At 44.4% G+C, this 26,498-nt stretch overlaps 1 protein-coding gene across 2 annotated transcripts in view; it reads right to left on the reverse strand.

Annotated features, from left to right (window-relative positions):
- Positions 1 to 3,736: 3,736 nt before the first annotated feature.
- LOC116942639 (uncharacterized) overlaps positions 3,737 to 26,498 on the reverse strand; it is a 30,678-nt gene continuing 7,916 nt past the window's right edge. Inside the window, exons 6-23 of one of the 2 annotated variants that reach the window (XM_032954793.2) lie at positions 25,804 to 25,875; positions 24,265 to 24,432; positions 23,968 to 24,064; positions 22,570 to 22,793; positions 21,733 to 21,877; positions 18,474 to 18,742; positions 17,737 to 17,854; positions 16,568 to 16,773; positions 15,534 to 15,651; positions 14,974 to 15,143; positions 13,092 to 13,189; positions 11,638 to 11,765; positions 10,844 to 10,888; positions 9,442 to 9,631; positions 8,467 to 8,611; positions 8,037 to 8,127; positions 6,130 to 6,234; positions 3,737 to 3,969 (exon numbers count right to left, since the gene is read on the reverse strand). In XM_032954793.2, the coding sequence (XP_032810684.2) occupies positions 3,818 to 3,969; positions 6,130 to 6,234; positions 8,037 to 8,127; positions 8,467 to 8,611; positions 9,442 to 9,631; positions 10,844 to 10,888; positions 11,638 to 11,765; positions 13,092 to 13,189; positions 14,974 to 15,143; positions 15,534 to 15,651; positions 16,568 to 16,773; positions 17,737 to 17,854; positions 18,474 to 18,742; positions 21,733 to 21,877; positions 22,570 to 22,793; positions 23,968 to 24,064; positions 24,265 to 24,432; positions 25,804 to 25,875 (2,541 nt within the window). In that variant the 3' untranslated portion in view covers positions 3,737 to 3,817. The remainder of the gene's footprint in view (positions 3,970 to 6,129; positions 6,235 to 8,036; positions 8,128 to 8,466; positions 8,612 to 9,441; positions 9,632 to 10,843; positions 10,889 to 11,637; positions 11,766 to 13,091; positions 13,190 to 14,973; positions 15,144 to 15,533; positions 15,652 to 16,567; positions 16,774 to 17,736; positions 17,855 to 18,473; positions 18,743 to 21,732; positions 21,878 to 22,569; positions 22,794 to 23,967; positions 24,065 to 24,264; positions 24,433 to 25,803; positions 25,876 to 26,498) is intronic. The other variant, XM_076067272.1, reaches the window with a different exon arrangement.

A 26,498-nucleotide genomic window follows, 5' to 3' on the forward strand; every position in this document is an offset into this window, starting at 1 on the left:
TACATGTGAATGGGCAAGGCTTGGGTGGGGGTTTCCCATGGGCAAGCTTATGCAGGAGACAACCGGCATACAAGCCATGCTTAATGTGTTACTGAATGCTTGAGCAATGCATCTGTGGACCTGCTTGTCACCACCTGTAAGTGGAAATAATTTGGGTCACTGCTTAGGTTACTCATTGGTTTTTTCGGTAAAGTCGCGTATGAAGAAAAACCATAAAATTATATTAAAATAAATCGACGTTTATGCATACGTGACTTTACCGAAAAAACAATGAGTAATTTATGCAGTCACGAAAGCTTTAATTCTTTATTCACTGCTTAGGTGTTCATTGCAGGGTGAATTTCTCAAGCAATGGGTCTGATACTTAAACCAATGACTTCTGGAAACACCTGTATTCATCTAATCTCATTTGGCTCGCCTTGCATGGATTGTGGTCAGTTCATGCTAGTAAGTTAGTTCAGGACTCATTCCAGAAAGGCACCGAGTGGAATGAAACTGACCACAATCCTAAAGTTACAAGTTTAAATATCAGTGGAGGGTTTGGCTGTCCGTAACATTGGTACCGATAAAATGAGCACAGCTTCTGAAGAGCAAGCAGTGGTTGTCAACAAGACATTTACTTTTCAGAGCCAGTAATATAAAACAGATGTTTGAGCCCTGCAGTGTGGTGGTCACTAGACATCCAATGAATGGCAGGACTGATCCTGTGGTGACAATCCTTGTCGAAATCACCTGTTGCTTGTATTACTTGTATGAGCCTGAAAGAATGTGAAATTCCCACCACATGGCTCCATTTCCACTTGGCGAGTGGCAGTTTTATTTCGACGAGTAAGGACACCACTATGGTCTTTACCTTTGTGAAACATCACTAATATATTTCCACAAACCAAACATTGCATGCATTTTATACGTTTAAAGATTTCATACTTGAGATTTGGGCCTGTGCTAATCTCAGTGTAAATTACACATCTTAAAAAGGTATCTGCGATGCTATACAACTGTTAACTGTCCACAAGGTTGGTACTCATTTTAACAGCCTCTGTAAGCATCAGATTAACCCTGAAGCCAGCCAAATATTTTGATTGGTGATAAATCACATGGCACGGCACAGTGGAAAACAAGTGCCAACTGGGACAATCGGAACCCATTCAACACAGGCTACTCATACAGCTCAGTCTCCGTGTCATCCCACACTCCCATGTTTCAGAGAAATGGCTGGGTGATGACATTCCCAGACCATTCGTGCCAATTTCAGATGTAAATCAGTCTGGCCAAATCGCAGCAAATACAGATGTAGGGCCTTTATGTATTACCATAAACCATTCCTAATACATCAAAAAGGAACTTCGTGTTTGTTGGCAATGCACTGCTCATTTTGAAGCAACGTTCACTCCAGAAAGCAATGTTCCAATATTTTTACAGGTCGACATGAAACACTGCGATGTGCAAACATATGTAATTGTACAGTTGCCAGCTTGCAGTCGATCTGTAGCCAGCTTAGAATCTGCTGGGGAATCCTGGGTAATAAATAACCGTTTACCCATAAATACATCTTGGTCAGCCTATTGGTATTCCAGAGTAGCAGTCTTTTTACCCCCCTTTTCCTCAGCGACAGTTTGTGGTGGCGGGCACCTGCCAGCGACTATTGTAAACCAGCATTTATTAAGTGTCTAGCCCTAGAAGTGAACTTTCCACATTAAGCCTAAACACATGGTGCTGGTTTATAAGTCTGAAAGGTCAATAGGCAGTTGGACAAATATTTGGATGGAAATACAGAATAGGGAATGCATTTGACAATTTGTCTTCATACTTTTTAAAACTTGACATTGTTGAGCCTCTCCTTAAAAGCTCACTATTAAAACCTCTGGAGTAATATGCATTTGAATCGATACAAATGCTGTTACAGCAATTCAGAGCAGCTTTTACTTATTTTTTACTGCCACAATTTTAACTACAGCTTTAAAAACAACCTTCCAATAACATTTACTTACACGATTAAGCCGAGATTGTTACCCCTGCAAGTGTGTACTCGGGAGATTCTCTAGCCATGTGTCCTCAAAAGGCGGCAGCAATTTTTCTATGGAATATTTTGAAAACTTGCCCAGTTCGTGCAACCATGGTGGATTATACCTTTGTTACAAATAATTGTGCACACTACCCAATGGGTGTGCCGCCTGCTACTTTAAACATTCCCTCCCCCCCCCCCCCCATTAAAGGGACTCGTGTGTAAAGTGCTATCTGAACAATTCACCACCCTGTCAACTTCATGCCATAAATAAATAGTTGAGAACGGTACACTTCCTGCACATCACCCACCATCTCTGGCTTCGTCTTCACCTTGGACACTGCCTCTGCTGCCATTGGCAGCTCGTCCTCTGCCAGTGTGCACGAGCCCCACCCCCTTCACCATTACCTCCATTTCCAGTCGTTTAGGCAGCATCCGGACTTCATGGAAACTGCACCAGTGGGCCTGGGCCCATGTTTGTCTCCCCACCTCACCAGCTCCATTCATAAATTGTCATGCTCTCATTTGTTACATCAGGTACCTTGTGGCAACACCATCAATAATGGCTTCACCTGAACGGCTGTGTATTGTAAAAGTACTTTAAAACATATCCGTTAGTAACAGCTTAGGAAAGCTCAACCCAAACAGGCTTTAAAATGATTTCTGGTAGGAACTTCCTGGTTACACCAGCCCACAGGGGATTATTGTGTCCGTCCGTCGTGCATCCATAAATGGGAGGGGGCTGGGTGGAGAGGGAGTGGCTGGGTGGAGAGGGAGGGGCTGGGTGGGGAGGGGCTGGGTGGCAAGGGAGGGGCTGGTCACTCCGTGGTGCCCTTATAAAACTCAACATTTAACCTACTCAGGCCGGCTTGTGCCCGCTCTCACAGTCGGGCATATTTGCAGAAAACACCACGCCGCCGTTGACCCTCGCCATTGACCGAGCAACCCAACGTTCCTTTCAGCTCCCTCCGTAGGAATGTGTTATCGACCTGGCCATAAGGATGGATGAGTCCAGGACAGATTAAGGGGCCAAATCACGGCCTCACAAAATGGGTCTCTGCAATTGGAGCTGTGCTGTTGATTTCAGGCCGTTCATTAGGTCGACAAACACACCTTGCCAAAAAGTAGAAAATAAAAATCTTTCAAAATTATATACTGAATTTAATAGACCGCCACGTTATTAAGTATCTTCAGCATATACCTACGCCAAAACAGTGATGTCTGGGTGCCCAACACAAATTGCCATCGATGGTTAATGCCTAAACTTTGTTTGACCTACGACAGCATGTTAATTACTGTAACTAATTGCTCGGTCAGCAGATACGATATATATCAATGCATCAAGACAGCTGGAGAGCAGAATGAATAAGTAATGACCCCTAATTGGGGAGAATTGAGCCATCCAGGTCCAGGATAGACGTGCAAGCTTATAAAATAGCATTTTTACATGCAAAGAAAGTTCTTGATATTTGCCATCCCATTCACAAAGAGACAATATTAAAGAACCTTATCAGGGCAATGAACTTTCCAACGTTGATTTCCAGCGTGGCAGCACAACTACACGAGCAAGCTTAATCTGGAGCCAAGACGGTAAACTTGCATGCCTTTGGGCTGTGGATTCGAATGTTCTAAAAAACACGCATTACCATTCGTGCATGGTAAATAAAAAAATGGCATTAGATAATTTTATAAAAAATCGTCGTTCGTGATGCAAGGCAAAGGACAAGGCAATTTAGGGTGATAACAATTTATTTCACCGTTTCCTCTGAAGTACAGACAGGATCGCATCGACCGCTGTTGAAGCGACAATTTTTACCAAGAGAACGAGACCGAGCGGTGCCGAACGCGAGCCAGTCGAGCCACACAGACGGCGGCGGACGCGAGCGCGGCGATGGCGAGGAAGCAGCACAGGAGAAGCAGGCACCTCCCCGTTGCCGTGCGGGCCTCCATGGCATTCGCCTGCCCTGCAAGGCCACCCACAGGAATATGGGGCGACTGTTAGGTGGTGGGGGGGGGGCACGGTCAGTTTATTGAAATGCGTTGCCGCGAACTACCCTTCGGAGGACACGCACATGCTATATTGAATTTTGAAATGCATTGGAGAGCGTGGCTTCCAATAATAGGACTATGCAGGGATAATTTTAACCGTTTCAAAGGACTGATAATCATGCCCGCCCCACTTATGGAGCATCCAATGCTTTTAAACACCGGCAAACCACGCCCCCCCCCCCCTAGTGAGTACTATACTAACAATATCCATTACCACTCCAATCAGATTCCTCAACTCGAAACGCTCGCCAACCAGAGTAATATCGGATCAATTATACGACGCAGTCAAGATTCTTCATCTGTTGTGCTTCCATCCCACATGCCTTTGGCTTCAAAAAGGCCTGTCAAATCTGTTCAACCACCACTATGAGAAAAAATTGTTCCTTCAAATGCCTCTGGATGTCAAAACTTTACTCATTTGTGCTGCCAGACTCGAGTTCGACTCAATGATTACAGCAGAATTGTACGGTCTCCATACCACACCACGGAGTCCCCCACGCTTTTGTAGCATCTACACATGCAGTGCTATTCAGGAACAAAGAATACCAATTATACTCGAGGCAATTGAGGCACAAATGGTTGCATGCCAATACAATAACTATCGGGTATTGAAACGAAATGTTCAGATTAAATTTAATCCGAAGAATAATTTAATTGCATTGCCATTTACTACTTTGTTCAAATCCATTATGAAAATGAGACTTTGCACAATTGCTGTACGACGGGGTTGAGGTTTAAAGCAACCCAAAGTCAATTAAGAATCTAGTATAAATATGTATTTAATTCTGAAATATCGAACCTTTGCTTTTTCATTTAAAACAGGCATACTAAAATATCCACAAACAAGCAATTAGTAGATGCACCAAGTGCATTCATCGACTTGACAGGTGATTTGTATAGAATGCATGAACCCAGCATGAAAGACGAAAGCCAAGCTTGCATTAAAGCACTGGGAATTTGGCCAAGCAGCCGATTTCCTTGTATGGATGATACACTTGGATTGCAACCAGGAATTTTAAAAAGCAAAGGTCTCCCTTTTAATACCAAAATGTAGATGACCGTCCACTGCAGAGTGAGAACCTCCCCCATGGCATTATACGACGACACTTCACACTGGTCAGCACCGATAGAGGTGAAGGCAGGGTGTAAGAGAGATGTGGGGGGCCACAAAAGTACGACAGTGCAATTTGCTGCTTCTCCCTCTGCTTCCAACCACAATAGCCTACAACAAAACCCCCATGTTCATAGTGACCACCTCCCATCCCAAGCACTGTCCAGGCTCAACCCTACTTGTTAAATTGGACGAGATTGGAGGCGAGCTGGGTGTAGGTTTAACTAGATAAATCTACAGTGAATTGCAGTGGTGCATGTAGCAGTGTGTTACAGCGATCATTTTCCTTGCAGTTGAAGGTGTGAGAAGACTTTTCATCGTGGCAGGGAGTTCCCGTGTCTAACCGTGTGGGTGTCGTGCGTGCACCGAGTCTGGGTAGCAAGGTGAATTGTGTAATGTGGGCAAAGGGTTTCAGTTTCATTCATTAGGTATAGCCCTGCGAGCCTTGGGGCTCTTGAATCGGGTGCAACCGCAACAAACATGAACGAGGAGTAAGGCCCACTGAGCTATATATCTTTCTTTCATAGGTGACCTACCTTGCCACAAACGATAGCTCAGGAAGTGGTAGCGTGTGGAAATGTATAGCAGCCAAATGCTCTTTAGGGTCAACATGCCTTTAATGTTAAAGAAACAAAACCGAAGGACCCAGAAAAAATATTCACGCGACCACCGAGAAGAACATGGAAACTCGAAATATAACAGGTGTCGCAGGGTCAAATCAAAACCACAACCTTCCGCACATCAGGCGAGGGAGTTAAAATTATGACTGTGGCACCCATGGATGGGGAAGTGTTGAGAGCATTAAGGATCACCTGCATACAATGCGAGGGAGTTAACATCGCCACCGCAGAACCCCCTCCACCAACCCCCAAAGAAAAATCAAATCGGGGGACAAGGGCTGTCTGAAGAAGGCGGGCGGGGCGGGGCCAGAGTTCATTTTTAGTAAAGGGTACAAAAAACTCACGGCGTTTGTCGCTGCGCATGTCCGGCTCTCCCAGCGGAGGGAAAATGCTCACGGCACCCGAAGATACCCTGCCGTAGGCCACGCCCCGGGACGGGCCACTGCGGGCTGCCAAGGGACACGTGGACGACAAAGATTTCTGGTCCAGGGCCGCAGTTACAGTCAAGCATTTTTAGAGTACCACGCTACACCTTCCAACTAATGGATGCAACCAAGCAACATTAATTTTCAATACAAATATCTATTGCTCATCACCACCAAAAGGGCCAGCAGTACAAGTCAGTCAATTTGTATGTCCATGCGTGGCGGTGGTCATCTCCATAGCAGCCTCCAAAAGACAGTGATGGAGATTCCACATTACCAATGCAGGGACCAGTTGGCTCATTTATCCTATTTTACACAAATCCCATTTGCTCCAGCCTTCTGAGAATATAATTTCAGTATCATTGATTCAGTACCACGTGGTAGTCATTCAATTGACCCCTTATAAAAAAAAGGGGATTGACCAAGTCGACCCCCGAAGATACTGAACTGCAATTGCAAATGAACAGCGATTGTCCTTTAGCAGACAGTTTCCACCACTGGCTTCAGGGCTACCAATGGAGAGAAGCACCACCCCCCCGTAAATTTGAATAGCGGCCCTTGAAAATTAGTCTACCTTTGTAAAAACGTGCTTGCACAGGTTTCACTATAAAACATTTATTTTACCAGGTAAGGCTGACCCCGAGCTATGGTATAGCACTTTTTCAAAAGGGACCTGGCCATAAATGATAGCTCAACGAAGTGGCTTAAAGTGGAAATGTACATCAGCCAAATATTCTAAACGAGTGGATTCTAAATGGAAGAAAAACCCGGACGACCCAGAAAAATCCACGTGACCACGGGAAGATGATGCAAACTAAATATATAGGAGTCAGGGTCGGGATCAAACCCACGGACTCTTTGCATACTAGGAAAGGTAGTTTACATTCACCGTGGCGCATGACCACGAATTTCTCATTTGAGTGAGAATCCAGACCAATGTCTGTTCTTTATTTATATTATCAACATCCAATAATGAGATCGGCTTTTTACAAGCAATGTACCAAAGTCACAGCTCAAAGACTAAACCAGGCAAGGATGAGCCAGAATATTATTGGATACATAATACAACTCGTATTAAATTCCAAACCAAGGTTTGGCAAAAAGGTATAACATGACATTTTATTGCATACGTTAATTTTACCAGTTACAATTAGTCAAGCATTATCCAGATTAACTTCAAAAGTGCAGTGTAGTATGAAGCTGGCATGGCAGGAAGAAAAATGTGTTCTCATGCAATGAGTAATAACATCCATCGTTACCCTATGGTACTGTTATTACCCATTTACATCGCAATCTAAGCCGAGTCAAACATTAAATGAACATTGGAACTCCACTCATTGGCAACAGAGCCAGCAATGGAAATGTTACATTCACAAGGTGGCTACAGTGCTTATTATATATTTCATAACTAATGATAATATGGGACCTTTGTCAGTATGTATGAATAGGTTTTACTCTGGCAATAACAGGTGTCAAGATGTTCAAATACCAAATAAACTTTTTGCATGGAATCAAGTCGACATTAACCACACGTACTTGTGGTGAACATGCAAATAAAACATGTTCTGATAATATATGCATTGTCTTTGACACCGATTGGTCTACAGAGACTTATTTATGGCCTAGTCTCAAGTACGTGGTTAATGCAGACTTGTTTCCTTTCAAAAAGGTTTCCCGTTTGAACGTCTTAACACCTCATTGCCAAAAAGGGTAAAACCTACTTGTTTTTTTTTTACACTATGATAGTGTTGGAACAGCTCGGCGATCAACCCAACTATTTCCACTTAGGAGGCTGCGTTTTAGGTCCAGAACTAATGTAGACTTACCCACTCTTCTCCTGTTGGGTATGCAATCCATCTGACAGACGTCGTCAAAGTTCACAGCGTCACAAACCACCACACTGCAGTGGAAAAAGAGCTGAGGGGACGGAGCATTGGTTGCAGTCAGTTGCGAATAACAGCAGCAACGTGTTAGACAATAACTTCTGTTAATATATTAATGCTCTGTTAGTTGTGAATCAAGCTCTTTATTGTGCAAGTCCCCCATTTTCTGGCCTCGATACTGAAACTGCCAAACTATGTAATATCCCAGGCTACGATACTGCCAACAAACCTACATTATCCACAGTTACTCCCAAGTTGCTCAGGAACAAACGTACGAAGCCTAATAATGTCATATGCATCAAGGTCTGGGAGGGATGGATATTACCTCCAAAATGAAATTCACATAAGAATGATGATGATGATGATTTCATACCTGGCCCTGGAAGTCATTCCCAATATCCATTTCGAAAACGAAGGTCTTCACCTCAAACCGCTTCACGTTTTGGGGGAAGGGCACACTCGAGTTGTGGGGTACAGGATGGAAAACGGTCAGGTAGTTGTCGTTCGCGTTCTCGCAGCTTGTGGCGGGACCGTGGGTGGACGTGAGAAAAAATAAATCCAATTCAGAACGGCCAAGTTGATATACAAAAGTCACGCGTTTTATCTTAAGCGTTGGGTGGTGTTCATTATTTTCAAAGGGTCCTTTTTCCAGTTGTGGGTATTACATATTCCCTATGGCAAGGGGTAATTTCGTCTGGGGGAAATACCATTGCCTCTCCACCAATGGTTTTATCATCCTGCAAAACCAATGAGCACCAAGCTGAATGCCATTAACTTTATGAGTGCCCTTTGAATGCCAGTTAACACTGAATTCTGTAATGGGCAGGAGCGTTTAGTGATGCGTACAATTTATGGTACCCGCTTGTGCATATTTTGGAAATTTCACAGTAACACTGGCAAGGTGGCATTTAGTCAAGTGCGCAATCCTTCATCCCCATGCAGTTTATAAAGTGCATAACAACTTTGCCACAAAGTCAACAGTCGCTGGGTCTTTCGGATTAATCCCCTCCTGCCATAGAGGAGTTTGCACCAAGGAGATGCACCTGCCAAAACACTCAAGCCGGCTAACACCATGACCTGACCCACATGTCCATGCACGTACACGATCCAAGTTCACATCTGGACTGAACGACCAGAACAACCCTGGTGGCGACTGGCCCAACTGTTGGCGATTGAAATAGAACATTTGATATAGTAATGGTGGAAATACACAATTGATAATTAATTGCAATAAAATGCCCAGCTTCTAAATAACGGCAGAATGTGACATTGGAATAGTCGTGCCACCTTACAACACTACAGTATCTACAAGAGCTCAGTTGCCCGCAGTTCTCAGGCGGCCCAGTACCTGTTGACGATGATGTCCCACCGAGGTTGGCTGTCTGCAGTAGGCAGGTTAGTTGCCCAGCAGTTCTCCAGAAACATCTCGATGCTCTGGTCCTCTAGGCCGAGGAGGCGCACCTCAAAATAAAGAGGCTCTTGCAGATACGACACCACTGGGTACTCCTCATCCAGATAGTAGGACGTGTAGTCAGCATCTGAAAGCCACGGGGTGAATTTAAATTATTTATGCTCAATTAGTTCTCTCCATGGCACCACAAAGTATGTTTACAGCAGTGACCTCACATATACAAATGTCCTTTTAGCTATGTTAATGCAAGTGGTGGTCAGTCACCACATCATCGCCTTGCTCAAAAACGGGATGGGGGTAGGACTCATCTCCACTGGTGGTCCCCGAGCTAGTGGTGGAAATTCCATATTCCTATGGAGAGGGCCCCCCATTCTCTGCAGAAGATCACTTTCCAGTGGGTTTTCATTTTAGCAACCACCTAGTGACGTTGGAGCAGGTATGTTATAGCCAATATGTCAATGGTATGGTCAGCACCACACCTGACAACCTTTGGCCTCCCAATCCCGATGTTGACATTGTATGGTTACAGATGCCTTTACCATTTTTGTCATGCACAGCCAAGAAAGAATGGGGTGCAGGGTTCGCCAGGATTGTCACATCCATATGATTAAGTGAGCGATCCTTCCCCTTACATGATCAGAACCCTTCTCTTACAATCCTGAGGCAGGTGCCATTATCAGGGTCTTAAGGCCTGTACAGTAAACAAATGGGGTGGGGAGCTGCTCAAACTATGAACGGCTGGGCTACACCTTCCCCGTGCCCATCTTAAATACACTGCATACACCAACGTATTTTAGATACCAATGGCCAGAAATCTCAATGTCTCTGCGTGTGTACAGATACAGGCCCATCGTCGATCTACTGCTGAAAGGGGCCTTTCCATGCTATGCCATGAGGGTTTATTGGGACCACACTTCACTAGTGGTCAGTGCAGGTCTGTGAAATTGGGGGGCATAGATGAGGGAGCGGTATTGAACAACGGCATTTCCTGTATTGCTCCTCGGCCAACAACTTAACTCACTTTTTTGTTTCTTTCCCATCTGATGACGGACGCTTGTGTAGCGCCCGAAACGTCGTGATTTATTCTATACCTACGTGACTTTGCAGGAATCCACTCTTTGGTTCTTTCGGTAGTCACGAAAGCTTCAAATTAACTTAACCCAAACCACCATTTTAAGCCACCATGCCAGGATTCCCCCAAAAGCATTATGTACACTGTGCAAATGATAGAATTACAGATTTGCAGTAACAGCAATATAAAAGATGGATGGTACAATGGCAATTAAGCTATTAATGTTGGCGACAGACATTGATAATGTTTGGGTTACTTTAACCATACCTTTGTATAACCTGATGTCAAGTTGCAGCATTAAGGGCCCACCAGCTAGTAAAGACAGCAAGAGGTTAAAAAGGCAAATAGGTACCTCAAACCAGACACGGCTTTTGTATCAGAGTATAATTAAATTCGTACGCACACCAAAAATTATGCATTACATAATGGTGGCAGTTCATGGTAGTCAGAATGGACCCAAAGGTAAGTTTTTAAAATCTGTGTTTATGTTACTCAGACGATGTCCACTGCAAACAGCCGTATTAATATTTAGACTGCGTGGGAAGGCCTCACCCAGCAGTGGATTGCCATAAAGGCTCAATTTGTTTTAGGTTTAATTCCACATGGGTCCACTTTGAGTACCAGAAAGCCTTTGGGTCCAGTTTGAGTACCTGAAAGCCTTTTACCACGTAATCTGACTAAATCAATTTGGAGGTTGCACAATAAATCCCAGAGCACTGCACAACCATAGGGTCACCGTGAACACTCCGTTCCGAGTCACATCTAAGATTACTCGTATTAAAATTCTGATAATGTTAATATTGTAAATTGGCAATGTATTCCATGTGTTAAGTCTTTGGGGCCATTTGATCGAATTTAATGTCACGTGTCTTTTCACAACCTTTGATTTGAAAACAGGAAACTCGAGTAAAGCAATTCAAATGCATCTATTAGGTGTTTCAATGCACTAATAATTATAAAAGGTGACCCCCGTAGCAACAAGACTACAATGTAGGCACAAGGTTGGATGGGGTACAGGTGTCAGCTCCTACTGCAAGGTGCCGCACAACGTGCTCATTTACCTCTGCTTATTTTCATCACGATGGGCACGGGGACCAGTTGCTCGTCAGCAGTGGGTCCCCTACGGGCTTGCACAACGCTGGAGATCACCACCGTGTCGTTGATGCGATAGCGGCAAATAACCTTCAGCCTTTGCAGGGGGACAGTGCAAAATTTGGACACGTTCAGCGCAAACCATTGGATGTTGTCATTCTTTTTTTATTAGGTTGGGCCTACTGAGCTTCAAAAGCGACCTGGTCACAAATGATAGATCAAAGTGGCTCATCACCTGTAAATTACGAGCAGGCAAATACTAAATGCATGTCGAGTCTAAGAGGTAAAAACCAGGGGACCTGATAGACCATGCAAAGTTCATGCATACAGCAAGATCGGGATGGACCCACAATCTCCTGGATGCAATATCTTACCACCATTGCACCCCAAATTTATCTGGGTAAATGTTAGCACAACTGCATTAGGGCAGCAGTGTCCAGAAAGTGGATAAAGACTATACATTTAAACTGCTGAAGTGTCTTTGGAGAAAGATATCAAGGAATGTTGACCAATAACTCCCCCCCCCCCCCCCACCTGAGCACAGACACTGGATTGACAGTTGTGAATGATGCTTCTGCAGTGCCCTGACATTTTTTAATGTTGATAAGTTCATGGAACACAGGTCGATTAATTGATTTACATCACTTCAAAGTTGTTTACCCCATATACTGATATAAACTTCTTATTCCCTTGCACCGAAAAAGCAGCAGCCATCTTCCTAGATACACGTTCAGTACTCTGGAACCCATATTGCGATTAGTTTGCTAATGTAATGGAAACTTGTGCGCCTTCAAGTCGGCTCAGCTTAGGACTTCCCCCTACACTCGCCATCGGCTGGCTTAAAAACATGAAAGCAAGCATGGTCCTGGGTTGGGCAGTTGGAGATCACAATTAATATGCAACATACGTTTATAAAAGGGGGGGGCAAACGGCTTCACTCGGTTAGAACCACCACGGTGGTCGGTTTGTGGCCACGTGCCATTTGATTGAACAGCACGCAGTGCAATCCAATACAGCGAAGCCCTCGATTAAAAAGCATTTTTGCTATACAGTTATTTTCGCACAACACGTGCGTTATAACGCAGAGCACGCCCGTTCGAGCTGTCGACGACCAATTTCTTGAATTGCGTAGCTGAGAAGTATCGTACAGTATTGCGGGACAATGCAGTATGTGGCGACGTGCACTCAAATCAGTTGTCCCACCATGTGATAAATGCAGGCCGATTTGTGCGCAAATGCGAATCAGCAAAGTGACTTTTCGCTTAACGCGGTACTTTTTGGGAATTAACCTTGATTAACACGGTGCAAACGAGGAAGTTCATACTACCACCCTAAACAAGAGATGTGTACTATAACCAGAGCTAATACCGCACAACCCCTATAGTACAGGCCAGGCGTGTGCAGCAGCAGCAGCATTCTCCACCTGTACTCTGGGTCCCTCGTGATCACTGGGCTCTCCTCGGGCAGCAGCTCTTTCTGCAGACTGATCTCGTTCTCGTAAACCAAGAACGCCCCCTCAATCTGAAACGAGGAAGAAAGAGTTGCGTCTAAACGCGTGAACAAGACGCATCCAATTGCCAACGATGTGTTCAATTCTACCGATAAATAAGCAAACAGTTGAAGGTGTGCACACCTTTCAGTTTATAGAGTCGTGGCATATTTGCAACACTGAACGTTACAATGCACACTCTTTGGTTCTATTCGGTAAAGTCACGTAGGCAAAAAAAATAACAAAAATCACGACGTTTCGGCCACAACACAAGCGGCCTTCATCAGGTAAAGGGGCCAGACTGTCTCGAAGACTGCGCTGGAGTGAAACAGAGCCAAGCTCAGACTGCGACCTTTAAGCTGTGTGAGAGGGATTAAGGTGCCTCGACAAAGGAATTGGCATAAAAAAATAGCATTTTATAGGCAGACTTATCATGATGAAAGGTGTATCAGTGATCGGCACCGGCATTGTACCAGCCTGTGCTGCGAAAGTTTGGGGTACCACTACTTGAAAAAATACTGTACCAATGAAAATTAGTTTAATGTTTTGTTCGATTTAGAACATCTTTCCAATGGTTGCTTAATTTGAAACCATCTTCTCGGTTGAAATTGTGTGTGTTTGTAGATCTGAATTGCCTCGTGAACAAATCTGATAAAAACCTGTGGGTTTGCAATGAACCTTGGTATCGGAGAAAATTATATCGTTACCACCCACAGCGTTGTAACAGTGATCAGCCACGGCAGAGATTTGTTCACGAGGCAATTCAGATCTACAAACGGACACAATTTCAACCGAGAATATGGTTTCAAATTAAGCAACCATTGGAAAGATGTTCTAAATCGAACCTTACATTAAAATAATTTTCATTGGTACAGTATATTTTTTCAAGTAGTGGTACCCCAAACTTTCGCAGCACAGGCGGGTGCAATGCCGGTGCCGATCACTGTGATACACCTTTCATCATGATAAGTCCGCCAATCAAATGCTAATGTTTACGCCAATTCCTTTGTCAAGGCACCTCAATCCCTCTCACAGCTTAAAGGCCGTGGTCTGAGCTTGGCTCCGTTTCACTCCAGCACAGTCTTCGAGACAGTCTGGTCCCTTCACCTGATGAAGGCCGTTTGTGTTGTGGCCGAAACGTCGTGATTTTTGTTGTTTTATTTTTTTACCTACGTGACTTTACCGAATAGAACCAAAGAGTATGGATCCTTGCAGTCACTAAAGCTTCAAATCTAGTTACAATGCATTTTGGATTCATGAATATCTACGTATTATTTAATATACATCTACGCATTTAATTTAATTCTACGTGACTTTACCGAAAGAACCAAAGAGTAATTCCTGCAGTCAAAAACTTCAAATTAAGTTCAAATCAAGTATTTTATCAACTCCGTTATTACGGTGTGTATGTAAGATGCTGCCATAATCTTAGATACTGGACTTAATGCAGATGTCGCCAGTTTGTATCTGCAGGTGCAGCAGTCGAAACAATGGGTCTAGTTTCTCAATGGCAACATTCCCACACCTCCATTCAGCACGGCACCAGTTAGTACATCGGCTGGTTGCATATGGGTGGGGGTAGCGGCATCGCCATTCCCACCTTTTCCAAGGCACTTGGCCAGTATGGTGTGGTAGGTCAAATAGCCTGTAAATACTCTAGGAGAGGCCCTTCCGCCAATAGTGGTGTGGGGCAAGCACAATTGCAGAGCTGCCACCATGTTTAAATTCTAAATGTTATTGTACATTTCAGCTAGGGTGAGTAACTGTGGTCCACATTCCCACAGGTGTATAGAGCGGGGGGGGGGGGGGGGGTTACCGTTCTTGATGTGCCACAGCTCGAGACTGTGAACACAAAGTAGGCCTTGGTGGTGTTGACATACACCGGGCCACAAGAGCGTTCCCTCAGGGCGAGTCGCCACAGGTCCACCTCTGGCTTCGTATGGCCTTTGGGGGCAGCCACGGCCACCGTGCCATTCGGAAAGCAGGCTGGGGAGGGAGCACCGGAAACGTTGCCCATTGGAGAAATTGCTTTGAGGGCATGTACCTCAAAAAAAATACCATTGACATGCACCAAATTGTGCTGTTGGACAAGTATTGTTGAACGCTCAAGGCTGGTTGAGGCGCAAATCAGGGCACGCCGTCCCAGTACCACTTTGGGTCTTCCCACAAAGCAATGTAGTTGCTATCGTCTCTCGCAAGGATAATGGTTACTCCATGGGCGTAACCCACCACGTTAGGACCCATAGCCCTGTTGGGTCTTGAGAGTTTACAAAGTCGGGGATAAAAGTGTGACCACTCCGCATTCTCTCAAATTAAAGACAGACAGACCCTCGCATGTAACTTTTGAATGGCCGTTTTAAGGCAACATTAGCTTACCTACTACATCAGTGGTTGGAAATTGGCAAGAAACGGAGAGCTGGAAATTTGTTTCATTTGTAGTCGCATCCACAAGCCTCAATTGAAACTTGTATTTAACAAAGGACACCGTCACCTCCTAATGACACAATGGGCAAGAGTCAAAAGGTTCAGATAAGTGCTAATCTCAATTGCATCTTCAGAAATGGCATTACGGGACATTTGTATATTGCACACAACCGAATTCAAGGCCCAAATTAAAGGATATTAGAACCAATAATAATAAAATTCAGTTGTCTTTTGCCGATACGCAATTTGTGAGCCCTGAAGGATGAACAGAGTTGATACCTGGCCAGGATTTGAACTTGAAATCTATCACATTGATGGCATGCTCCACCAACTGTGCCATCTGGAGACAACGCCCCAACATGGCACGAGCGCTCACCACCACCACCTGCAATGGCGAGTGATCAAGAGTTCAACCTCTTGGGAAAACCGCTGTCGGCAAAGTGGTTACTTATTTTCTATAAACTTGGGGGGGGGGTGGAACAAGTCACCCCCGTGACCAGGATGCAAGCTTACAACTTTAATGAGTCAAGTTCTACGATGTAGTGTTACTTGGTTGGCATCATCTAAAATGCAACCACTGTTTGCACGCTGTTAGACTTGAAGGCAGCAAGAGTAGAATGCTATTATAAAAATACATCTCACATTTATCTAGCACGTTGGAGCATGTGCTCGTAACAAGGGCCTATTAAGGCCTGCATGGCCACAAGGGGTGGTGTGAGCCAGTGCCAGGCAATCGTTGTCTATCCAATGCCGTTGTTTATACACCACATGCTCATTGAGATAAACCATACATTTTCGAGTTAAGAAGCTTTGGAATTGGTTCAGACGCCAATTGCCACATGTTAGCCATGGCCAGGAATCAAACCTGTGTTATTAGGACTGCAGCACAATGTACGGAGCCCCGACACCTTCAAAACAAAACACACACACAAGCCAATAGTAAACATGTGAATGAGTCGTTGGTGTGCAATAGGGGTTGGGCGTGCCTCAATTGTCAGGCCCTTTGCATCGGGTGGCATGCTGATGGAGAAGTGTGTGGCATTGCGGGAAAACGTGTATCCCATTTGCTCCATGGCATCGTTCGAGAGCCATATGTCTCCCACAAAGAGTAGCGTGGAAGAGTCCAGGCTCCCCGGCTGCACCACCAGGATGAGGCTGCTCGTGGTGCACATCCCGTATGCAACCGGAAGAACTGCCAAGGGGACCAGGGGGGGGGGGGATATTGGTGTTTGGAAGAGGCCACAATTTAAAGGTTATAACCATCAACCATTGTTTCTGACCAGGTAGAGGCCAACCTGAGCTATATAGCTCTTTCAAAAGCAGCCTGGCCACAAATGATAGAGCCAAGTGGCGGCTTAAAAACGTGGAAATGTAATGCAGCCCAACTAAAAAAGCATGTTGATTCTGAAATGTGGGGAGTAAAAACCAGAGGATGCTGGTTGAAAGCAAGTGCGGCACAGTTGAGAAGTCATAAATCACTCTGCAACAGTCTCCATAATAACATGGTAATGTTCGCCAATCCGGATGAGGCAATAAGTTGCAATAAAAAAAGAATTGGAAGCCCCTCGCCCCTTTAGCCACTCCGGGCCCAAATATAAGGATGGCTTTCTTTGTTCATGCCTAGCACCACCACTTTAAGTCATTAACACTGCCTTAACAGAAACCAGTGGGACATTGGCAGTGGGTGTTTTTTTCAGACAACCGTTAACCATTTGTCAAACTTAATATTTGCTATGGAGGGGCCATTTACAAAATTAGTCTACAGTACATCTTTATCATAAAAGTGTTACGAGTGAACTTGCTTAATAATTGTACACCAATTCCAGAACTGTCCCCTTAGCATTGGCATCATACAAGTCAGACTTCCTGGATTAATATTCCAATTTCCTGCATCTTATCCTGATGCTTGACGTAGCCACGAACGAAGCGTCACACTTAGTTGCCAAGATTGGTTGTGAAAATACACACGCAAAAATGCGCTTCTTAAACATTTGCACGCACGTAACAACTTAATTTGTTTTGCACATCAGCTGGAGGGGGATCTTGACAAAAAGTTGACCAGAGCACCACGTGGGTCCAACCCATACATATATGAAACTGCTATTAATCTAGAAGTGTCAATTTAAAACGTGTACCAAACGAAATTAAAACTTACCGACATCATTTCTAGTGCACGATTGCTGGACTGTTGTGATGTAATACTGCGCCTCCGTATCCAACAACACAAGTTTCACGGCAAGCATGTACACATGCGTGGTGGTGCCCACCAGGTACTGGGGAAGACGGGGCATGTTTTAACTGTTAAGTTTAACACCAGTTGGCATTTGCATTGCATACGGTGACAATTCAAACGTGTTCCAAACACAACCAGACGCTAAAAACGGTATGATGGATGGACCAAGTAAAACAAACTATTTAAGAAACATGCCAGGTGGAGGCGATAACTTATTACTGTTAAGGGTTAAAGTGGACTTTGCAAAGCAATTACAAAAAGACTCTGGCGTTTGAAAAGTGACGTGCAAAAAAATGGTTTAAACGTTGGCACAAGAGAACACTGGCAAGACAGAAAATTGGCACAAATTGTTATTGGCAAGTCATGGAAGACGACTGGGCACTTGGCCATTGGACGCACCCAGGTCGACAGAAATGTGTTGCTAATGTGCAATGTTGCTTTTCTGTTCATGCACGGTGGGATTTCTGCATAGTTCAGTTTCCTACAAACATTATAATTTGGAATTGGCCAAATATCCCAAGCAAGACTTGGGAATGTCTGGCTCTTTCCCATGGGAAGAGTTTTACTGGCAGCTCCGGTGGCACCGACGGAGACGCCAACTGCAGTGGTGACATTACTAGACCCATCCCTGAAAATGCGTACCGTTCAACAGGACCAACCTGTTTTTCCACCACCTTGGCACTGTACGGGATTTCAAGCACCAAATAGAATGCATCCGGACTCCACGGGACAAGCTGTTGGTGAAGCTGATAGTCCAAGGCCTCGGCGCTGCGACACGGAGCCTGCACCGATTGGAGCAGCAATAATCCCCCTGCATCCTGGTCGCACACCGTGAAGGTCTCTGCACCAATCGTCAAGTTAACGATGGAGACTCCATTCAAAAACAGCCCCATCGTGATCGCAAAACCAGAATCTGTGCACACATCATCTGTGGACAAAAAACGGACATTAGTTACGTAGCAGAGAAGCATAGCCGTCATGCACGGTGCCACTGCTTAGGCACAATGCAGCCAAGGTTTCAATGGGTACGGACTAATGGATTTACTCATTTAAGAGAATTCTGCAAATACTAATTTATGGTAAACTGACATTACTTGCATGCATTTCAGGTCAAAGTCGAAGCAGCTTTGAGCTGAAATTAGCGCAGTGGTGCTCGTCACCTGTTTATAGCCAAGCCAGGTGGTGTAATTTCCAACATGCAATGGTGAAAGTCAGGCCACAGCACAAGTATTGTAAAATTCCTACAACAGTTATGTTATTGAGCTTGGGGGAGGGATGAATGGGCAGTGTCAACCCATCAATTTGGGACTTGCACTCACACCCGTTATTCTCGAGTTGTAACGTCGTTATAAGTGTAGTGGAGTATGAAGGTGTGTTGTGGAAACTGCGCGATTGCATGATCACACGGACAGTGTGGGTTATCTTGGGTCAGCCTGTGGAGAAGGCGTAAACAGTGTGGGTCGTGTTAGGACAGCCAGGTGCAAAGGCTGGGATGATGAGGTAACAGTTGGGCCAATTAAGCTAGAGGATCAGCAACGGCAGTGATTGGCTGTGGCTGTTGTCAAGGGCGAGGAGGCGTCGAGGTGTCTGGAGAAGGACAGGTGTTTGAGGACGCGAAGCGTGCGGAGGCACGCGGGCCCATTAATTATCGATAATGAGAATGGGGATAAATTGGGGGGAAACAGAGAGAGGGGGAGTTGGAAGCTGGAAGAGGAAGACGTGGAGTTGGAAACAGAGTAGAGACAGAGTTTGGAGACAGAGTGGGAAATGGAGTTGGAACAGTGTGAAGCAAGACAAAGTAGTTAGCAGTGGAGTGAGCATAGCGATAGCGGAGCTGAAGCAAGACGAAGTATTTAGCAGTGGAGTGAGCGTAGCGATAGCAGAGTTGAAGACGCTATGTGCGGAGTGTGCGAAGTCGCTGTGTGGGAAGACGCTGTGTGCGGAGATGCTGAACGGGGAGTCGCTGAGTGCGAATCAAGTGACGCGATAGTCGGGAGACAAAGGTGGTGAGCGAGACGAGCGGAGCACGGCGAGTGAGCCGTGGTGACCAGGATACTGTGGAGTGTGGAGGACATGTTGATGTTGTAAATAAAGCGGTGTTCGAAGACGTTGTCCGCATAAGTGCCAAGACGGAGTACAATAGCGTTAAGACGTTAGTCAATGTCCCAGAAGTGGAATGTCTACACGTTAAAGTGCTGAAATTTTCAAACAAACATCGAACATCTAAACTTTACATTAAATTAAACATTTCCAAATGCATTATTCACGTATCAAGCTTCGCATCTGTGCATGTTGGATGCACGTCACCACACCCAGGGAACAATTAACATATCCAAGTGAAGCCGATGACCTGGGGTTCAGTTTATGTTGGTGAAGTGTGGGACACTGGGGGCACAGCCGAGCTATAAAGGTCCCACAACTGCTCAACCAAAGCTATTAATACTTTGAAACTTGCATTGCCTTTGTACCGTTCACCTTTTTGGCATTCTCTGGTAAAATGTCCTTCTCTGGTGTAGGCCAATCCGTTTCAAAGACAATGCATATATTAGAGCACGTTTAGCAACAAGTGCAGTTAATGCACACTTGATGCCTTGCAATAGGTGTCCATTTGGTGTTTGAACATCTTAACACCTGCTTTATTGCCACAGAGGGTAAAGTAGTATTATTTTCATTCTTTTTATACTGGCTACAAGGTCTCATAGATATCTGGTGGCCTTTACTGTGGGATGTTGAACGTCACACATGCACTGGAATCATGCAGAAATGTGGACATTAAATCATTTATCTAGCGCCTTATTCCAAGGCACTTTACAAAAACTTTAAATTGTACAAAGGTGATTGAAATAAAGTGGGGCTATATCTAAAGTGGTGAGTTATGGTGGCGATTAGGAGAACGGGTGGAAGTGATCGAGGGGTTGTGAAATGGTTTGGTTAGGCCTGGTCGTGGCTGGGAGTAGCAACAAGATGGGCTAGGGGTTGTTTTAAAGGGAGGAATGGAAGCTGGTTGCTATAGTGAACATGATGATTGTTTTGTGCTACAGGAGTTGCAGTTTATAGGAAAGCGTGACAGGAGAGATTGGGAGTGTAGAGGATGGAACAAAATGAGAGTCAAGAAGGTGGGGGGGCAAGACCATGGAAGGATTTAGTCTACAGGACATAAAAAAACAGGCAGCGATTGTACAGAGGCAGTGGAGTTGGGGAACGTAGAGCAAAAGTGGACATTGCGGGATAAGTTACAAATTATCAAGGCCAAGGCATTTTGTATCTGTTGCAGAGGAGTGGAGGCATAGGCAGGAAGGCTAGGAAGTATTGTTGCAATTACCAAGGGGAGTGTAAATGAGCGAGTGAACCCGGACTTTAGCAGCAGAGTGAGACGAGGGGGCAGATTTTGCACTTATTGGATAGGTGACAGCGGTTTGAGACGGAGGCGTTGATGACCGAGGTTGCGAGCAGAAGAGACAGGAGTAGTGAGGGAGAAGGGGGGGGGAACTGAGATGGTAGGGCAGGGTGGAGGGAGAAGGGAAAGATTGGAGATGTGGAAATTTAGGATCACGATTCAACTTCAGAATCAAAAGCCTTGATTTTGCATCTAAATTTTCACCAAATCTCATTTGTACATGCTTTTTTTATAATTAGCCAGACTCGCATCATTTGCAGTACATGTTAAATAATTCCATGACCCCTGCACGTATTGCACACACGAGGATTTAAAAATGCGACACTGGTCACACCTACCAGTTCCATGTTCCTGTCACATCCTGGCGACGGCAAGAGGTTCGTGTTTTTCTGCCACAAGATGCTAACGTCACAATATTTGAAAATTAATCATCACCGGCTGGCATCTCACGCGTTACTTGGCGCTACGGATAAGAGCACTGCCATGAAACTGAACGGCTGGAAGTGTGATGCATACTGCACCTTGCAGTCGAATTTCTCGGCAAGGGCAGCTTCCCTTGGTTGCAATCATAATTCTCGTGAGGTCCCAGACGTCATCAGTCCACAGATGCTGGATCTGCAGGTTGATTATGTATTCCATGCCGAAGTGCCAATTAACCCAACAGCTCTGCAAAGAAAAGGCATTGCTCAAAAATACATTAACAAAGTTACACATATCCAACTAGTTTCATTCCATCAACTCAAAGTAATAATTAAAGGGAAATGTTTAATCCATGCAAGACTATAAGGATGTTTCAGGAGTCTCATTGTTCAAGAAATTGCCAAGTTGAAGGGACCGATGGCAGCTCGCACATATTTCAGATAAAATAGTTAAATATTGTGCCTTAAGAGCGTTCCAAAGCCCCTAAAGTGCACATGAGCATGAAGAACAGAAGTAACTTTTTGCCACCATCTGCAAAAATTGCCCTCTGTACAAAATTAGAAAAAGTAGTGTAATTTTGAATATCAACTTCTTTGCAATCACGACCTTGGTCTTTTTAAAAAGGTCGCATTCACCCTTTAAATCGGTCTGCTTTAAAGATTCAGGGTTTTACTTATTGCATATTTCAGTTCGTCAGGGGTTGTTGATGCAGTCCATCAAACCGTTCCAAATCATTAAAATTGCTTTCTTTTAGGAATTCAAAGCTTTTTTAAATCCATGGGCAGACCAAAGCTCGTTTCACACTTTCCCCATTAATTAGGGAAGAATGGTACACGGCTCTCATTTGGATCAGGAAGGTCGACTTCAACCCCACCCCTCGGTCATCCAGCAAGTGCAGACTATGCCCCAGTCTACTGCGCCCGTTTGTTGCCACGAACCTTGTTGAAGCCCCCTTCCGCCCCCCACGGCACCGACAACGAGGTGGTGGCGTTCGTTTGCGTCAGGACGTAGCCCCTCTGGCCCATTGTGGTCGAGTCGACCTTCTTGAAGTCGACCCACACGCTCGTCTCCTTGTACTCCACCTCGGCCAAGTGCAGCACCAGCGGTTGCAGGATCCTGGGCAGAGTCCACACGACGTCTTGTTCCGTGCACTCCGGCTCTCCTGCAGAGATAATTGTTCACTCAACTGGGGAGATGTGGTGTTTGGGGGAGCACCACATTTGCAAGTTGCCTAAATGCGATCAGATTTAGCAAGGAGATAACGGTAAACCTACACATGGTTCCATTTTAAAAGCGGACTCAGATTATTTTAGAGATTAAACAACATATCGGTAAATTATAGCAATTTGAAATTTTAATTTCAGCAGAGGACAGGGGAAGGCAGGGCAATCGTTTCAGCTGGTTGTGGCGATGGCGGCCTCATTGCATACAGACCATGCCACAGGGCCTAACATTCAGACATGCGGTTCTCCAATTCGCATCACTCAAAGAAACTATTAAGATTAGCAACTTGATAATGTGGCATGACTAAAGGAAGTTAAAACTCCATCTATTTTTACTAATCAAAAATGTGTCACGTACATTTAGATTGTTTTGCTGCTATAAAGTTACACCTAATAAGCCACTTCAGCAAGCTATCACTCGTGGCCAGGTCGCTTCTGGAGCAGCCAAGAGCTCATTGGGCTTTGTGGTCAAGTAAACAAAGTTTCGTTTTGTCAAAGTTTAGTGATTTGCTTACATTTGCTAGACTTTGCACTCCTACCTTGTTTTTATATTGCTTGTTGTAACGTTATGCCCCTACTGGGCCTCTGAAGAAACGGCTTCATAGGTCATCGGCTTCCTTCAGTGAAAATAAATACCGATAAACAAATGGGTACAGCGGGGTAAGGTGGGAACTTTCCACCCTTTCATGAGGGATCAGACCAGGGTGGAAGAATAGGGCAAAATACTTTCTGAAAAGTGGCTCCCTCCGAGTAGAGCTCTTCTTGCCAGCATTGACACAATCACACTAACATTTCAGGGATGGACCTTCACTCTTGTCACGACGGCACTGGGAACCGTCCAGCACCGAGCACACCGTGGATAGGCAATCCTGGTTCCTCTGCACCCATTAACTTGCACAGTAGCCACGTGGTGCAACGGATATATTTAACTAGTTAAGGAACCATTGGAGACTTCAGTTGTGTTTTAAAAAGGGTTCTCCGAGTCAATAAGCGACAAATCCAGCACACAAAACTAAAACAAGCGCTGTACGCAATTCAAATACCAGTTGGTGTTACAATAAATTAAAGTCACTCGACCACACCTAAAAGGGACCAAAAACACGGGTCACTTACGTACAGGGCAGGCAGTCGTCATATCAAGGAGAAAGGCCGACCACCTATCCACGTAGTACACAAATGGTCTTATAACATCAACCATCGTGCCTTCAATCTGTCAACAAAACATTCAAGATGAACCTTTACTGAAGTACAACTTCACTTCCGTATTCACATTTTTTTTCTCAATTAGATGTTAACAAGCTGCTACATTCAATGAATATATCAGGTGCACTGTTCATTTACAGATGCAAAAGGTTACTTTGTTAAAAAAGCGGTAGAATCTGACATTTTTCGGCTGTCAGTTTGCATTACCATCATAGAAGAGCTTTCATTCGTAAAGTATGGCGATCGAAAAACCACTCTTGAGTCAGAGCTGTTGACCGCGTATCCCATTTGAAAAGCTTGCTGGATGTTGACTTCAAATCGGCTTCCATTGTTTAACCTGAAGAAAATCTTCCAAACCTGAGCAGTATTCATCATCTGCAAAAAACATTGAAAGCAGGGTCAACGGGAACACAAGTTAATACATTTTATTTTAAAAATGTAAATTTAGACAAAGTATATCCACGCTCGAACGAGTGACGGGCAGTCCCCAGGACCAGCAGTACAACTCTACATGATCGGGAACAATCTCAGAGCATAAATATGCAACTTCCTCCCAGTTGGCAATTCAATCTTTTTGCCAAGATACTGAAATACTCATTTTACAAACGTGCAATTGTCTGTATATACATTATATTACAGAACACCAAATGACGTAATCACATTCCATTACTTAGCAACACCACTTTGAGTTGCAAATGTCGCACATTAGGAAGCAGTTTGCAAGTATTCCATTGCCTGACTGAGTACATTTATTAAATTACATCACAACTGTAAAAGGCACAACGAAGATTCTCCAATTTAATGTTAATGCTCAGAGGTTAATAAGGCAAGGCGCTCTCCTTCGTACATCGGTCTAAAAAATAAACGAATACTTTACCCATTCCGTCAACGACAAAGCCTTCTGGGAGTGCAACATGGGTTCAACACAAGCAAACGCTGGACCCGTTTCACAGTCTCAGTCGTCCGCCCTTCTTGGACTAATGCTGGTGAAACTGCCGGAGATTATAGGCAAGGACCCCTTTTCTTTAAGACATGGTTGAAAGCGCGTATTATTTTAAATGGAAGAACAGAGATATATGGTCTGCTTATTTTTTTTGGTAATTATATTCTCCACCATGGCATCAACAATTATGTTGTGCTGGTATTAATGTGAAAGCAATGGCCCACATCAAATCGAATCTCGTGGCATTACATATCCGATCACTACCTTAACGAGGCGACATTCAAAAGAGCTCAGCCATGCGAATACGGAGCTACCGGCATTGCACAGCCACAGTAAAAACCACCAAGCTCCGAAAAGTCAATGGATGCATTTCAGTAATCTACCACTAATCAACAAAATTGATTTCCTGACCAACTACTCTGTACAGAATAAAGTAGACACCTATGGCATATATTACTTTCCGCCATGAAAGTATTTCATACACATCCCATTAGCTGTACACGCCCTATTAGAGGGCTATATTTCAGAGCATTGAGTGCAGAGATGCACATTCTGGACCAGTTTCGACATACAACATCGCATCAGCAGTAAAGTTTGCTTGAATCAAAGCTAGCAAACTGCCCATATTACAGGCAATGATACTTTGATAAGAAATGATACAATACACAATTCAAAGTAATCTGGACAGACGTTACAAGTTTATTCGTCACGCCATAAGTACCCAGTACACGCAACTTTGGACCAACAGATGCCCACTGCACAGTAGACGCATCCGCTACGACCAGTCATTAAAATTCACTCACCATACTAATATCAAAATCATCTTGCTGTATTTCAACGTCTGGGATGTTTGGAGAGCTCCTACTGATCGACACCTAAAAAGAGCAACATATTACATTTACGAATTAAAGCAAGATCAAGAGTCACTTACATCATTCTTGTACTACAGACAGTACCAGCACAAAGTCACATCCAACTTGCCAGGAACAGAGGCCTAGGTAGCTTTGGTTCACGCTGCACAAAAAAGTCCAAAGCTGCTTTAAATAATGGGAAAAAGCTTAGAATTAAGAATAAAGTAGCGTACATTACTGGTTTGCACCACACGTTTAATTTGAAATGGGTATACAAAAACGTCCAACGGTTAATTACCAAGTCGGCAGTGATTTGCAATTGATGGCTTGTCAACCGACAGGAGCATGTAAAAGATTGTTACGGATATCGTGCAGCCACATTAAGGGTTGATGGGACGAGTGATTGTAGCGCTACGCCTGCCTCCGACAGTTACTTGTTTTGTGTAGCCAGCGGAGACCTGGCACGCGACATTGTCACATTAATGGGTGGGGGGGGGGATTAACTGGTCAAGGCAGACACCCAGTAAACGTGGGACACGTTGGGTCAACGTTGGTCCAATGGTGCCATGTAAATGAACGTGAGATTAAAAATTCGTTATGGTTTTTTTTAACAAGTTAGACTTATGAAAATCTATAGGAGGTAGCTA

The sequence above is a fragment of the Petromyzon marinus genome, chromosome 15 (genome assembly GCF_048934315.1).
Source record: "Petromyzon marinus isolate PM22_M1 ecotype Great Lakes invasive population chromosome 15, UKy_Petmar_22M1.pri1.0, whole genome shotgun sequence".
Classification (NCBI taxonomy): domain Eukaryota; kingdom Metazoa; phylum Chordata; class Hyperoartia; order Petromyzontiformes; family Petromyzontidae; genus Petromyzon; species Petromyzon marinus.